Consider the following 16315-nt stretch of genomic DNA (forward strand, 5'->3'; position numbering starts at 1 on the left):
TTAGGAGTCCTGCTTTTGGCCCAGTGTCTCCAAACCCTTGATGTGTGCAGCCAGGGTGTCGTAGAGGCGGCGAAGTCCGCGTACATCGTCTGCGAAACGAACTGGCTGGACATCAGTAAGCTTCTTCATGTGCTCTTGAATTAGGAGCTCTTCGTTTCCAAAGCGTTTCTTGAGGAGCTCTACGGCGTCGCTGTAGCACCGTGCCCTCGATGGAAGTCCGGCGAGTGCAGCGGCGGCGTCCCCGGTGACAGATGCCTTGAGGTAGTGGAACTTGTCGACAGATGAAAGTTCTTCGTTTTTGTCGACAACTAGTTCGAATACCTTCCAGAAGGCCTGCCAGTCATTGCGCCGTCCGGTGAATTTTGTGAGCTCGGGCTTTGGCAGCTTGTGGTGGTCGTTGTCTGGGCGGCGTTATTCTCCCGCTGAATCGATGATCTTTCAGTCGGGTTTGAGATGCACTGTTGCAGCTTGGCCAAGACGGTTACGATTCGATCGTTGTACTCAAAAACTTGTTCGTACTCCGTCTCAGCCTGCTCATCATCCAGTGACTCCTCAAGCTGACTGTTCACAGCGTTTAGTTCAGCATGAAGAGACGCTAGTCGAGCGTGCATGACATTAGCATCGCTCTGCATTAGCTCATCGAGTCGCTCAAGGCATTCCTTTGTAACTTTGGTGACTTGAGTGCGCAATACCTTTCGTTTTTTGAAGAGGCGCTCCATCGTTGAACCAGCGTTGCTGAGGATCACGGAAATTCAGACAACCAGGGGATGAGAAGACTTCATGCGGCAGCGTTCGGTAGACTTCTTGTCCGTTGCGATGAAAGGCCACAATGAGGCGAATATCCACGGTTCGTTGATCTAAATTTCTTCTCCTCGCTTTCTTCCCGGGTTTCGGCACCAACTTTTGTCTGATATGTCTAATCATTCGTTAATACTTTGTCGTTAGGAAGAAAAGCAAACGATTGAACATATCAGACATATGGTGCTGAAGCACGGACACGTATGTTGGCACACTTGTTGGCGGTGGCTGCACACTAGGTATAAGGTAAGGTAAGTTGGAGTCCAAAGTCAGACTCCACCCACACCACTAATGTATCGCGAGAGAGAAAGTTCCACAATTCTAAAAATAAATGAATAGGTCAATAAGACAAACGTTTTTGGTTGGAAGTTATTAAATAAGAGGGGGAGGTTCTACTAAAGCGACCCACAGCCGAGGAAGCGGGCCCGGGGAGACCCCACGTATCTCCCCTGGGAAGTAGCAGAAGGGACGGGTTGTAGGGTAATAGGAAATAGGAATTAGGATAGGGTTATTGGAAGTTGGAGGGGAATGTGGGCAGCGTAGGATTTGAGTGTCAGACAATTCGAGTCGAGCTCCCATATGGGCCTCCTTAGAGGGCGAGCACTCGCTCCTAGCCGAATATGCGGCGCTTGGCCCTTGGATCATTCCACCACTGCGTGTCTCCGGCGTCTGAGACAGGTTCCCTACATGAAGCCGCTTTTGAGGTTCCCCGTCCCCCCAGCTCGGTTCCCCCACCCGACTCTAGTTCAAGTACTGAGAGACAGATTTTGCAACGTTCATGCCTACTTCAAGGTACTTAACAAGTGGCCAGCCGTTAATCTGGCGCACACTGATGGATACTCTTTCACGGTTTTCGCTCGGCAGTGCATGTTGGAAGGTACATTTCATCGGCGTCCTGGCAAGGGAAACGCTTTAATCCCGTCCATTGCATTTCATGCTTAAGTCCGCCTGGTGCTGGAGGTCCTTGTATTCTACAGAGGATACTTCCCACGTGAGCACTTGGCGATTTGTTCACCATCTACTAACCGTTTCCGAGGTCGGCTTTCACACCGTTCCTGCACCCTTCGGTTGTGTACTCAGCCTTTAGGCCTTTCCGTACTAGGCGCTTCCACCTGTGCTCCACCAGTCGTTTCCCAAGTTTCGGCATTACTAGCTTATAGCTACTCTCCATCTCCTTTCCACTCTTTCAAGCCAAAGGTGAATTCCCCATCCGCCAGGCGTCCGTCGAGGCCCCGTTCTCTTCGGCAACGGAAACCAACGCGTTTACGGCTGGGTAATACCTTTAGGCACGAGGGGAATGTTTGGTCCAACATACAGAGTCAGCTAGCTGTGTTTCCTAACCGTACCCCACAGCTACGCCACCGTTCCCTAGGCAGCGGGCAGGGCTTTACCTCGGCCTGCCAACCGCTCCGCATGTTGGTCTTTGTTCAGCATCCAAACTTAGCTAACTGCGTTTCCTAACCGTACTCCGCAGGTACGCCACCTTTCCCTCAGCAGCGGGCAGGGCTCTCCCTTGGCCTGCCGACTAACCTGGATGCTGAATGAGAGCCCAGCATGAACTCAGCTAGCCGCGTTTCTTAGCACTCCGCAGCTACGCCGCCGTTCCCTTGGCAGCGGGCAGGGCGTTCCCTCGACCTGCCAACCGACTCCAAACTGGACTCTTTCCGAATTACACGCGCCCCGCCCAGACCCACTCTGGACCTGTCACCGCTCCGGCAACGGGCTTACATGTGCATGGCATGCCAAGGCAATACGCTGCAAACTCCCCGGGGTTTTGCCACCCCTCAATATGGTCCCCGGCTGAACCCATACCGACCGCTGGCTGTCAGTAATTGAGCAAAGCCAGGCAGCCGAAACCACCTTGGCCCACTCAACGTGCAGGCGGACCACGAGCAGGTCGCCAGATCGGATTTACCCCCCCCCCCCCCCCCCGCATACTACGTACAGATGGTTCCAGGATGATTTGCATACCTTCCTAACGAATAACCTCCGCGAGTGACGGAAGCCTCGAGAACGACGTTAGACCCTCTCGCTGAATGTGTCTCAGCTCTCCTCTGACCACAGATCGAACAAGCTTTTTAAGGTATCAGTAGAGCCGTCGAAGCCGGAAGCATACGGCCGGTGACATGGCGGGCATGTCAAGGTTATAGTAGTACTGAGTCCTGCGTTGAAGGGTTGGTTTCATTGTGGTGGCCTCCACTAGAAAATCTGATGTCATGCCAGGTGGATTGCGCACAAGCCCAGCAAATAGTTCTTGTTTCACCCCGCGCATTAGGTGGCGCACTTTCTTTCCTCAGACATATTTTGATCAGCACGCCTGAAAAGGCGGATCATGTCCTCGTACTATATCCCAATACTTTCGTTCGGGGCTTGGCAGCGAGATTGCAGTGCCGACTTCGCACACCTCCTTTCGGTCTTTGGCGGTGTAAGTCGGCAACAGCTGGCCACGAAAGAGGTCCCAGGATGGTGGCATTGTTTCGTGGTTCACGAACCACGTTAACGCCGAATCGTCAAGAGCAAAGTACACATTATGCAGCTTCCTTTGCTCATCCCAGCCGTTGTAGATGGCGACTGTTCTAATTGGTCCTGCCAGTCTTCAGCGTCCTCATAAAGCTCGCCATGGAAGGAAGAAGGCGTTCGAGAGTGGAATATGACGAACTCAGGTGAACGTTCTGCGTTAGCCACAATGTTCTTGTTCGATCTATGCATCGTGGTGACAGGCGTCCAGGACAAAGGCCCGAATTCTGGCTACTGACCTCGGGGGCGACTGCTGGAACTGCGGCTGACCGGTGTCAAATCCGTGGTGACTCTCAGTTGTCCTTGAGGGGTGGAACTCAGCACAAGGGGAATCGTACCCGGCTGCTCCACCTGAAAATGTAACGAGTACAAGGCAGCGAAAACTAAACGGATCAGTTCCACACACTACACTCAGATCTTCCTCTTTTTTCCTCGGTTCAGAGAGGTACGCGGTAGTATGGTTGCGCAAATGTGAGGCATAATGCTCTGCATGTTGTCAGAACAGAGATGCTCTTGCTTTGCAAATACACGCTTTACATTTCGCAATGATAAAGTTCATTTGTTTTCCCTTTTGCATTCTCAAAGGCGCTTCGCAGCTGCCGAAGGCTGATGTCGTTTTTTGCTGCCGAAGAGTTTTCGTCAGACATCAGTCATACCACACGGAGCTCGGAAGGAGTCGGTATGTGCATTTTGTTTTCCATCTTTTATTTTACGAACAACGTTCTTGAAACATTTCATCCAACTCTCGTTCCCTGATGATTCCAGGGAGTGAAAAGTACTTAATGTTTGCTATATTAGTGACTCCCCGCCAGTATGCAAGGTGAAGAAGTAACCGCGAAGTGCTGTGCAGTGACCACAGGATGGTGAGATCCCGAATTAGCCGAAATCGGAAGGAACGCAACAGATTAGTAAGAAAGAAACTCATCAACGAATTAGCGGTGAGCGAGAGGGCAGGAGAGTTCAGTATCTCGCCACAGAATAGATATTCAGCTCTAACCGAGGATGGCGACATTACCCTAGAAGCAATGAACAATAATTTCAGAGATATCATTACTGAGTGTGCTGTAGACGTAGGCGGTAGGATAGTTAGAGAGGATACCGGTAAGCTGTCTAAGGAGACTAAAGATTTGATTAAAAACGCCAGAGTATGAAAGCTTCCAACCCAACAGACCAGATAAAATTGGCCGAGATATTAAAGCTAATCAATAAGCGCAAGGTGGCCGATATAAGGAAGTATGACGTGGAGAAAATTGAGCATGCTGTAAAGAATGGGGGAAGCCTTAAAGCAGTAAAGAAGAAATTGGGCATAGGCAAAAACCAGGTGTATGCGATAAGGGACAAGCCTGGAAACGTCATCACGAATATGGACAAGATAGTCAAAGTAGCCGAGGAGTTTTATACAGACCTCTACAGTAGCTAAAGTTTTCAGGACCGTAATGAGATTGACGGTAGGAAAAACAATCAGACGTTCCACCAGTGACAAAGGACGAGGTCAAAAAAGCATGAGAAACTATTAAAAATGGGAAATCATCTGGAGAGGATTAGATAACTACAGATTTGTGGAAGGACGGGGGGGGGGGGGGGTATCGTGCTAGAAAAACTAGCCACACTGTATACGCAGTGCCTGGTGTCATTGACGGTACCGGAACCATGGAAGAATGCAAACATTAACCTCATTCATAAGAAAGGCGACACTAAGGACTCTAAAAATTACAGAACAATCAGCTTACTGTTTGTTACGTATAAGGTATTTACTAAGGTAATCGCGAATAGAATAAATACAACCTTAGAGTGCAATCAAGCAAAGGATCAAGCAGGTTTTCGGAAACGGTACTCCACTATCGACCATATTGATACCATCAACCAGATGATATAAAAATGCTCGGTTGTTATTCCTTTTTCCTTCTTTTTCCTTTCTTGTTTAATCTTCTTGAGAAGAGCTTCAGCTCTTCTCAAGAAGATTAAACAAGAAAGGAATAAGAACCAGACAACGATTGCAGTTGCACAGAAGAAAGTGAAACCGGTAGTCATTCCATATCAGCATAAAGTGGCTCATAACCTCAAACGCGTGGCTAACAAGTTTAAGATACCCGTGGTTTTTTCGGCCCCAAGGAAACTCTCTTCTTTGTGTCGTCTGGTTCCACAAGATGGTAGCCGTAACTCAGACTGCAAAATCAAACATGTTAATAAGTTTGTGAAGTGTGAAAAAGGGGTGGTGTATAGGATTCCGTTGAAGTGTGGGAAGGTGTACATTGGGCAGTCGGGCCGATGTGTTAATGACCGGTTAAGGGAGCACAATTTGTCTTTGAGGAACGGTACCGGTTTGCACCTGCCGGCGCACATCAGTGAGTGTGGAAAAAATAATGACCGAAAAAAAAAGCAGAAAAACTGTGTGATGCAACGCTACAAGGCACCGGCATTTTGTGCAGGAGCACTGACACGCTTGCGCGAGAATTGGCTGAGGCCTACCATATTAGAAAAAGCGGAAGTTCATGTATTAGCGCACCATCTGTGACAATGTATGATAAAGAATTTGTCTTTTTAGATAAATTAGATAAGAGGTGAGTGACCTGTGCCCTTCCTTTGTGCTTTTCCTGGGTATTTGGCTCGCACGTGGCACTGATGATTATGCAATGATAATTTTTTGGTATAAATGTCGTATACATTTCCGAAATAAGAAAAGTTGAAAGTTGCGCTCCGTCCTGTCTCCCTTGTCTTTTTGTGTCGTCTTTTTGTGTGCATAAAACCTATCTGAGTATGAACCAACTAGCCCCACAACGCATATTACTGGAACGCCTTTATATTGTTCTGTGCCCTTTAATATAGACCATTTTTTAGTCAGCCTCGTATCCTGTTCTCTTCCTTGCATGCATGTTTTTCTGTTAGGCTGTAGTATCATCTTCGATAGACAAAGGCACGCACACACACATACACTCACACATGCACAAGCACTCACGTATGCTCACACATTAAATATCGCACAGAGGCACGCATACACGCACGTACATACTCAGGGAAAGCACCCAAATCAAACGTACGTAAACACACACACGCAGAGACATACTGTCACGACTCAAGCCACAGGCAACCCTGAAGATACACGGTACCGTGAAGGTAAGACCCTAGAGTCCGGTTTGCTTTTAGCTCCAATGACAGTGTCCAGCACCAGCGCGCCTCTGGAGCCAACAACCGCTTCGTCGTTGTCGGCACCAAGCACGGCGGCCGCGCGGCGTTATGCACGTGGCATTATTTCCCCCCGCGAAAGGGAAACATCGTCCCGATGGCATGGTGAGACGAGTCAAGGTCTTACTTGCAGCGTCAAAGTTAGAAAACGCGACGTTGACACAGCGCTCAGTCACGTGAAATGTACAACTTTAAGTGTACCACGTGCACAACTACAGGTCGCGTACGCCGAACACTGACGGTCACACTTTGATCTGGAACAACTTCGTAGTTAACATTGTTTAAGCGGCGCAGGACTTCACAGGGTCCGAAATACCGGTGTAGCAGTTTTTCGCACAAGCCTTTGTGGCGCACGGTGGTCCACACCAACACTTGGTCCCCTGGTTGAAAGTGGACTTCCCTGTTGTGAGGGTTATAGTATCGAGCGTCGGTGGCAGGCTGCTCCTTGATGTGTAAGCGGGCCAGCTGGCGGGCTTGCTCGGCCTGTTCCGCGAAATGGGCGGCATGAGAGGGACACATTAAGCTCAACAACCCAGAGGCCGTGATGTGGCTCGTCGCAGGTAACTCTGGCAGATGCTGGCGCGTGGTGGCACTGTGAGGATATCATCAGCGACTCGCAGCGTGGAGTGGGACCCACGGTACTCATGCTTTTCGATGGCTAGTTAAGCGAAAAACGTCACCAAGCGATTCGGGAGATCTATAGTGGCACCGTGCTCACGAAGGAAGTCGACGCCAAGAATAACACACGCGCGCGCATGCACACACTGCACGCACGCATACACCTGCAGACAAGCACGAATACAGACAGATTGGTAAGAGCCATTGGAGGTTATACTGCGGTATGGTGGCATAAAAGAGATCTTGCTGATTGTCGTCGTTTGCACATAGGTGGGATTTTGCCAGGTCACTTTGAGACATACGAATTTACCTCTTTTTGGATATGCTGAAATAGCATACCTGATAGCTGTATCAAGTCTTTCAGCTGTGCAGCCGTTGGGAAATGACCATGAAAGTGTTCTCAAAACTTGGCTGACGATTACAATAATTCGTAATGCGAATTTCGAGCGCAGTATTCCAGACATTTTTTTCAATACGCTGAGGCAAAGAATTTGAGCGGCATATTTTTAAGCATGACCAGTTGAGCATGACCAATGTGCTCACCACTAATGGCACATAAATTCAGGTCTGTAAACACTGCTGTGTGACACTAAACTTGAGTCTCTGTCAATAGTCTCAATGGAATTTTAATGTGCTCCCGTCCTCACGTATATCACCGCTGCAACCCTAGCTCACCATGCTGGCCTTGTAGACGTCATCTCACCGTCCTCTGGATTCGACACTTCACCTCTCGGTACGATGTCTTGAAGCGTGCGCAACTCATGATGCGGCTCCATCCTATGCTGCAGTTGCCGATCCTCCGTTCCACCCTTTACTCCTCGAATACCCGATGCTCACAGCGCCATCCGTATAAACTCTCTCTTTTCGCCATTACGTGCGCCAGCATCTATTCCCTACTGGACCGCCTGTCTTTTCCCGTGCACGCAGAATCTCCCCGGATATGCTCAAGGTCGCTCGTGCTGAAGTTGAGAATGCGCTCGAGCTGGGAATCATTCGATGACCTTCTAGCAATGGGGCCTCTTTATCATCCAAGGTACCCCCCCCCCCTCCCCCCGAAGAAAAAGAAGAAGGGTTTAACTCTGCTGAACCGAATATGAAGCGAAAGCATTAGCTGTGGGTTATAGAGCGTTCTTCGTTTTCTTCGCGGCTGTTCAAGGCCATTCGTGACTGCGGCCACGGACTATAAGACGGGCCGAAACCTGGCGTAGTATTGCTTTCGAAATAAAACCGCGGACTAGCGGCCATGTGAAAAATACCGTTCGCTGAACGCCCACGTCATAGCTGATTGCTACCCACTGTCCCAAAGGCAGGAATTCAACATAGTTGTGAAGGATATGACCCTCTCTTTAAAGATCGGTCTACTCAGCGCCTACCACTAAATTCCTATTAGTGAGGAAGATATCCCGAAGGCAGCTATCACAATTCATTACGGTCTTTTCGACTCCCTGCGGATGCCATTCGGACTGCGAAGCGCTGCGCAGGCATTTAAACATGCTACAGATACCATCCTTATGGGTCTGCCTTTCGGTTTCGTCTACGTGTACGACCTTCTTGTGGCCAGCCATTCGATAGACGAGCATCTGCATAACCTGCGCCTGAGGTTCACTCATCTCTGTAAACATGGCATTGTCAACAGTGGTGCTAAGAATTCATTCGGTGCAAATTTTCTCGATTTCCTTGGTCACCACGTTGACACAGGTGGCATTCGATGTCTTCCGTCCAAGGTGCAAGCGATCACTAAATTTCCTCCACCTACTTCTGCTGTTTCGCTTCGCCGATTCCTCGACATTGGGAACTACAACCCCTGTTTTTTGGCTACTGCGTCACTTCGGTGCAGTTTTAGATCGTCTGCTCACTGCGAAGCACTAGACACATTGCCTAAACTAGGCTGAACATCATCACAGCGTATTTCGCCGTCAAGTACCCCTTGCCCGAAAGAGCACTGCTAGCACTCCCTACACCCGGAAGTGTTCTCGTACTCGTAAAGAATGGGCGCTGTCCTTCAACACCACACTCATGGCGACTGGCAGCCTTTCACTAATCTCGCCAAGCGGATGACTCCTACTCAGATCCGTTATAGTGCGTTTGGTCAGGAGTTACTCGCCATGTACCTGGCTCTGAGAGAATTAAGTCTACATCTACGTAGTTCTAACGTCACGAATGATGTTAGCAATACTTCTTATTGCTGGTTTCTGTATTACCTGCATATGCACCCTGTTTAGAGTAGAGTCTGTAGTATTTCCACAGAGAGTAAAACAGAAGTTTTACTCTTAAATGGATGTATTTTAAAGTACGGTATTTGTAAAGACAGCAAGACAGCAGCTTTAAAGCAAAATAGTTAACTGCTTTAAAAAAATAAAACAAAACCACCTTTTAAAGAAAGGACAAAACATCTTTATATGGCTGTCACTTTATTATCAGCATCGTTATTTTCATTCAGTGGTATACGCCGGGTGTGATGTATTACACGAACGAAAGACAGGTGTGCGCCCTTTCGCAAATTCTCTGCCATCCAATGCGACTTCTCCATTATCAGTAATGTAGACAGCAGTGCTCTTGGTGCAAAACACGAGAAATAAACTACAGGGTATGTATCAGTGCCTCAGCCGTGCCAATAATGGCGTCCTTTACGGAAAACATTTCCTCAAAACCAATAATACCAGCTTCTGCGGCAATAGCTAACTTCAATACCTCACTACAAACGGGCGCGCGAGCTTAGGAAGCTTATGCAAAAAGACACATGCTCAATGGTAGTAAAACGACCCAGCAAAAACAGCGTTGTTAAACACTGCAAAACACGCAGCAAAAACAATGAAGGATAAGAGATGCCCTGTACGTGCGCCACTCTATCCGCCATTGGAAAGATAATTTTCTCACCAATGACTTGTTGCAAAATCTTGAAGCTTTTGGTGCGTTTTGAACGTGCAGTGTATCTGTCGTAGACATGCCTTCTTTATTCAGTTAGAGCATGAATTGGAGCCTCCATGACACGTGTTCTTGCCCGCGGTCTCACTTTCGTCTACAGTCTGCGTTTTCTCTGTTCGTGGGAGAGCGTTTTAGTGTGGTATTAGCCCGCCACGTGCAAAAATGTCTCCCAGTGCTATCATAGCTGTTTCTTTTATCAGTTGGTCCGATTTTACTAGAGCATGTGGTTAATTTGACAGTAAGTCTAGCTAAAAACAAGTGCTTGCGCCGAGACCTCGACAACTGGCACAGATTCTCAATGCCTATGGGACATACCCTATGTCATTTACATGGTGCCCCATCCGGTTTGTATAGAGTTATTCCGCCTGCCCTAACTATGAGATTTCTACAGCGCTTTTTGACACAGACAAAAGGAGGATACACAGTCCGGGCCGCTGACATGCAACTAAAGATTTATTATCTTGAACGTGGAAACAGATGAATCTCGAAAAAATCACAAAAAAACATAGATGAATCCTATCCATTCTTGCACACAGACACAGAGAAATGAACAAGTAAAACACCATCATCAGTTCTCTGCGGATAGAAGGCTTTTATTTTGGTTGAGAATGTTTTAATCAGAAAGTCTCTGTCGGCTCACAGGTATGGAAAGGATGTGGGATCACGAGATGCATTCGTGAGTAACGACGATAAGAACCAGGTAATTAGCAGAGAATCATTAACCATAATAAGTCAATGCAATGTTGTTTACAAACGGCAGTCATGATAATTATAGCTAGCTAGATGACATTAGTAACCCCAGTGAAAATTGCCGTACCACTCTAAATCGTTTTTACCGGTCCTATAGTAAACCGCATATAAATCTAATAACCGTGTGACCAGTGCTGTATAAATTAAACAGGATCATACTGGACAGGCCATATCTGGTTTGCAGGTCCGACAGGACAGATCATGTCCGAAATGAATGTCAGTAAGGACTCACCGGTCCGGATGGAGCCAAAACCGGAAGATAATTTGTGGTATGCAACTCAAACTGGACATCCCGTCCTGCTATAGACATGAAACCTCTCGGCCGACCCGGCATTGAGCTCATATACCACACATTGGAGTGGATTGCAGTCCAGAGTCAGACTCTTCAAGCACCACTAGTGTATCGCTGGTAGAGAAAGATTTGCCTACTAGCGACCTAAATGAAGAGGTCCATCCGAATAAATTTTTTTGGAACGGACGTTATTAAATAAATAAAGTTTCCCAGAGCGGGCACTGGGAAACTCTCCTAATTTCCCTTTCGAGGTGGTACAATGGGATGGAACAAAGGGAATGGGAAAAGGCAGTAAGAAATGGGTTAGGCTAATGAGGTGTGGATTGGGGACAGCGTAAGATTTGCCAAATGAGTTCTCTGTCGGGCCTCTTTATAGGGCGAACACTCGCATTTGCCAAATGTGCAGCCCTCGGCATTCTACCACAACATGGCGCTTGCCGGGTTTCTGATGTCAGATATAGGTTCCCTAACGTGAGGCCACTTTTGACGTTCCCCACCCCCAAGCCAGGTTCCCCCACACCGACTCTACTCAAGATAATAAAGAGGTGAATTTCGCTGTAATATGGAATTTTCATTCTTATTTCATGGTACTAGGCAAGTGGCCAGATTTTGGTCTCTCGCGCATACTGGGGAAGGATCTTTCCTGATTTTCACCCAACTTAATATGTGGGATGTTATACCATGCAGGGTGGACAATCCTGTAGTTCCATCCTTGTACACACTCATGTCCGCTGATATTCCTATAGGGGCATCCCACAGAGCATGCTTCACCCTTTAGGGTGTGCAGCAATTCACGAATTGTTCATCGGGCTACTAACCGCTTCTGAGGTCGGTGCTACCATGCTTTTTCCGCACTGCTACTCGTGCCCGTCGCGTTTAAAGTTGTATTAGGTGCTTTAACACTGTTCCTTGCTCCTACTAGCTCCCTGCACCCTTTCGGAGTTGTACTCATTCATCATATATTTCCGTACCAGGCGCTGGCGTTCCGAAAGTCTGTTCCCAAGTTTCGGTTTTACTAACTTCTCATTTGACTACTTTTCACCGACGTTATCTCTCTTTCGAAAATAAAGGCGAATTCCCGAGAACCCAGGCTACATTCACCTCAGCCGCCTGACCTAGGCGAGGAGTCATTCTCCTCGGCAACGGAAAGCAACGCGTTTGCGGCTGGGTAATGCCTTTTGTCGTGAGGGGCATTTTCTGTCAAGCATGTAGAGTGTAGCTAGGTGTGACTCCTTTAGTACTCCACAACTACGCCACCGTTCCATAGGCAGCTGGCAGGGCTTTCCCTTGGCCTGCACAACCACTCCATATACCGGTTTGAGTCCAGCATCCAAGGTAAGGAAGCTGATTTTATTTTAGTACTCCGCTGCTATGCCGTCGTTTCCTTGGCAGCGGGTAGGTCGTTTATTTGGTCAGCAAAACCGACCCGGATACTGGTTTCTCTATTTTGTCGAATTCCACGCACCCCATTCAGACCCACTCTAGACCAGTTACCGAAACCGGCAACGGGTAACGTGGGCATGGCACGCTCACAATGCCGCGGGAGCACTCTGACACTCCCCGGAGGTTTGCCACCCCTCAGTATGGGACCCGGCTGAATTTATACTGACCGCCGGCTTTTAGCGATTGAGCAAAGCCTGGCAGACGTAACCGCCCTCGCCAACTCACCCGGCAGAGGGGACGACGTGCACTTTACCGGAGCAGATTTAGCCCCCCCCCCCTCCTCCCGCCCCGTGCCCCCATTCCCATTACCGGACTGACCGTGTCCGGTTTAACCCAGACCGGGTGAATTCACCATTCATGAAACTTTTACCAGACTAAGTATTTCCGTTCCTCAACTCAAGCCTTGCCGATCAGTGTAGCTTGACAAGAGTGACCCTCCATAAGCATGGCTGCGCGCACTCAGCATACATCCATATATATTACACGTGACAACTTTTGTGCCTATGTGGAATACGTGTTGTTTCACAAATACCTCGACGGTATGAAGCCATCGAAACGTAAGCTAGCAAATACATACACGCATCGCATCGCTGTTATGCGTACAAGATTCGCTGAAGTTTGTACGATCTTGAAGTTAATCTTCATACCTGCCACTGAAGATCTGCTGCCTTCAAATCGAAAGTGTGGGGAAGAAGGCAGCGTTTTGTAAGCGACGGCAATAATGCTCTCTAAACTATATGAAACTTATTGCTGGTCATCAAAATATGCACAGATAGCTGCATATTGGGCGACGATTCCTCGTGTGTCTACATGTGCAAAAGACTTTGTCGGAGGTGTATTCATGGATGTCTCAGCTCCACTGGTACGGTCGGCATGCTAACACATGCAGTATTGCAAGTATCCCTGCACCGCATATACCTGTTTGTAGCAAAAATTACATGCGTTTGAAGACAACAACAAAACACATTGGCACTAGTAAAGTACAATATCTTGAGGTTTTCATGGATGAACCCCATGTGTTGTAAAGGTTCCAGACATTGGTGACCGCTCGTTATAGCCAAACAAATGATTCAGCATGTTTAAAGGCGATCGGTGAATTATGCCACTACTTATACATCGGAGAAAAATATGCAAAAAACGAATGAGCAAAGTGTGGTACAAAACGAGAGACAGAACCATCAGTTCTAGTAGTAGTGGTGCCTGTTTGTGGAGTGGTAAGACGAATCATGCTAATTGAGCGCGAAAAACAAACATGGAAGAGAAGACAGCCCAACACAAGCGCTCACTCGCAACTGAATGGTTTATTCGAAAAAAAGAGCTTATGAACACAAGAGAGGGGGAAAAACTGACAAAACCGAAACCCGCATCAGGGATCTAATCAGGGAATGAAAACATACGCATGATAAAACGTAAAGTAAAGCAGAAAATACTGGCACAGAACAATCACGCGAAAACCTATATTTGTCATCAAGAAATGCTTTTTCGGGTGTTGTTAGAATGACCAAAGGGGTGCTGACACATGTATCGATTGATTTTGCGATGTGGTAGGCTTCTTTAAGCTCTCGTGTGAATTTGTTAGGTAGTGCAAAAAAAAAGTAGTATTCTCAAATTTTGGAATGCATCGCGTACACTTTCCTCATCTTTTACAATCCCGGAAATGGTCAGTCAGGTTAGAGCGGTCTTGTCTGAATGAATTCTTGTGGTCCATGAGACGTATGTTAAGGCGTCGTCCAGGGTGGCTGTAAGCATGGCCACAGGACGTCAGAATTTTATATAAAACATTTTTGAAGCATTCCGCATATTTCTCACACGCTTGAAACCAGATGTTTTTCTTACAAGACGGGGTGCAACATCCGCCCGTTTTTGAACAGCCCCGCACAAGCAGGAGAGCTGAGTGGGCGCGGTAAAAACGACGTCCACGTATTACCAACCACCTACTTTTTGAGCCAGTAGGAAGTTTGATGAGAGTACGAAATTACCGCAACCTTTGTTGGCCCTCTGCGACGCTTGTTTCAGGGCATGTGGAATACGATAGAACTAATGAGCATGCTTGTTCTGTGCGGGTGTTCTCTGCTTCACACTTTATCATGCGCGTGTTTTCAGTCCCTGATTAAATCCCTGATGCGGGTTTCGGTTTAGTCAGTTTTTTCCCTCTCGTGTTCTTTAGCTGTTTTCCCCGAAATCACCATTCAGTTGCGAGTGAGCGTTTGTGTTGTGCTGTCTTCTCTTACATGTTTGTTCTTTCGCGCTCGTTTAGCAGGAATACCTACCAAGTCGCCCAACTCTCTCACATTAACATCAACGGTAAAGTTCGAATCCCGATTTATAGGCTCGAGTTTCTCCTTTTGTGTTTTGTAGCCAAAGCTACACTGTGCTAGGTGTTCATGCCATAGGCATAGCACCGTGCACCTGCCATGTGACCGTCGTCTAGCAATTGTCACGTTGCATAGACCGAGAGCTGGACCAGGAGTTAGAGGAGGGAAGACAAAGAAAAGGAGAACAAAAAAGAACAAGAAGAAAATCAAGATGTAAAAAAAGATAACAAAGAAAAAGGAAAAAAGAAGTATAGCAGACGAAGAAGAAAGATAACTTGGTAATTCGTAGATAAGAACGATAACAGCTAGTTGCTAGAAGAGAAGATTCGCTGGCCTGTTGTGACGGCGGCAAATTAAATCCAGGTGTCCGCAGAACAATTTGCTGTAAATCATAGCTTCCCCTCTATCACTAGGTTCAAGCCATGCTTCAATGCCCGCAATATTTTTTTTTTAATTTTCCCATACGGTTGTGTTATTTCCAAGCTCTGCATGTTTTTTCAAGAATACCGTCGTGCTTTTCTCCAGAAATCAGGACTACCGACCAACAGTGAATACCAGAAGGAGAGCTTCGCGCTGTTTTATGCGAGTTCAGCCTGTATAATTAACTATTATACTTAATCTGATATGAAATATATAGAGTAGTTTTCAGTATACAACGCGCTTGTATTACAATTAAGGCCACCACAAAAGGTAAACTTATGACATCATTAGACTGAATAATAATTGATGTGATGGTGATCATTATAGCAATAGCTCATGATATGTTTAATGCGATAAGATAGATAAGGCTCATATCGTAACTGAACGAAAATTTAGGCCATCAACAGTCAGCATTTTACGTCATCATATTAGATACATATTTACAGATAAAATAGTTATATTTAATAATACATATTGTTCGCATTTCGTGATGTCAACTTGTTCGCACACGAAGGTTTCAACCAACCACGATCTGATAACGTCATACCTACAGGCGACAAACATGTATAAAAAAGTTTATAGACGTCGGAATAGCATCGGCGTCGGAAAATACAGAACGAACCATAACGAAACTGAGTACGAAACTTCCAAAGTCTTTGGATTTGCGCCGGAAAGGAAGCTTATGCTTTTATCTGTGAAGCCTACATGACGAGCACAAGAGGAGACACAGATAATGCGCTGGACTTTCAGCTGGCATTTATTGAAGCTCTACCTCTGTTAAACTGCAACGGAGGACAGTCTCCAAAAAAGGGAAGAAAACACACACACACACGAAATAATATAAGAGGCATGACCAGAACTCTGCACGTGGCAGCGGTGGCACACTGTACGCTGTGAGCATTCCCTTATCAGTGGCTTAAAAACCGCCTTTATTTTGCGCAGATAGCAATATATGCGGTTTTTACGCATTGCTTTCGATGTTTTTTAATTTAATTGGCTTCAATGATTTCTCTAGTACTCTCTAGTACTCTTAGTACTCTAGTACCCAGGCTCC

At 47.0% G+C, this 16315-nt stretch overlaps 2 protein-coding genes across 2 annotated transcripts in view; one reads left to right on the top strand and one right to left on the bottom strand.

Moving 5' to 3' along the window:
* LOC146209662 (uncharacterized) lies at positions 1 to 1945 on the bottom strand. Its single transcript, XM_084580821.1, has 2 exons — positions 1825 to 1945; positions 1 to 401 (listed from the first exon to the last, which is right to left on the bottom strand). Exons 1-2 carry the CDS (start codon positions 1943 to 1945, stop codon positions 1 to 3), a joined length of 522 nt encoding a protein of 173 aa, XP_084436947.1.
* A 581-nt stretch (positions 1946 to 2526) lies between these two features.
* LOC146209663 (multidrug resistance protein mrp-7-like) overlaps positions 2527 to 16315 on the top strand; it is an 85203-nt gene continuing 71414 nt past the window's right edge. The window contains exons 1-2 of the mRNA XM_084580830.1: positions 2527 to 2622; positions 3901 to 3994. Of these exons, the coding sequence (XP_084436956.1) occupies positions 2527 to 2622; positions 3901 to 3994 (190 nt within the window). The remainder of the gene's footprint in view (positions 2623 to 3900; positions 3995 to 16315) is intronic.

This window comes from Amblyomma maculatum, chromosome 1 (assembly GCF_055883805.1).
Source record: "Amblyomma maculatum isolate TAMU_Amacu chromosome 1, ASM5588380v1, whole genome shotgun sequence".
Taxonomy (NCBI): Eukaryota; Metazoa; Arthropoda; class Arachnida; order Ixodida; family Ixodidae; genus Amblyomma; species Amblyomma maculatum.

What these genes read in the sequence shown, in the direction of transcription:
- LOC146209662 (XM_084580821.1), bottom strand. Translation starts at nt 1,945, where the DNA reads ATGCCGAAACTTGGGAAACGACTGGTGGAGCACAGGTGGAAGCGCCTA. An exon ending in GAAAGCCGACCTCGGAAACG is followed by an intron (nt 402 to 1,824) that starts GTTAGTAGATGG and finishes AACGCCGCCCAG; the next exon opens with ACAACGACCACCACAAGCTG.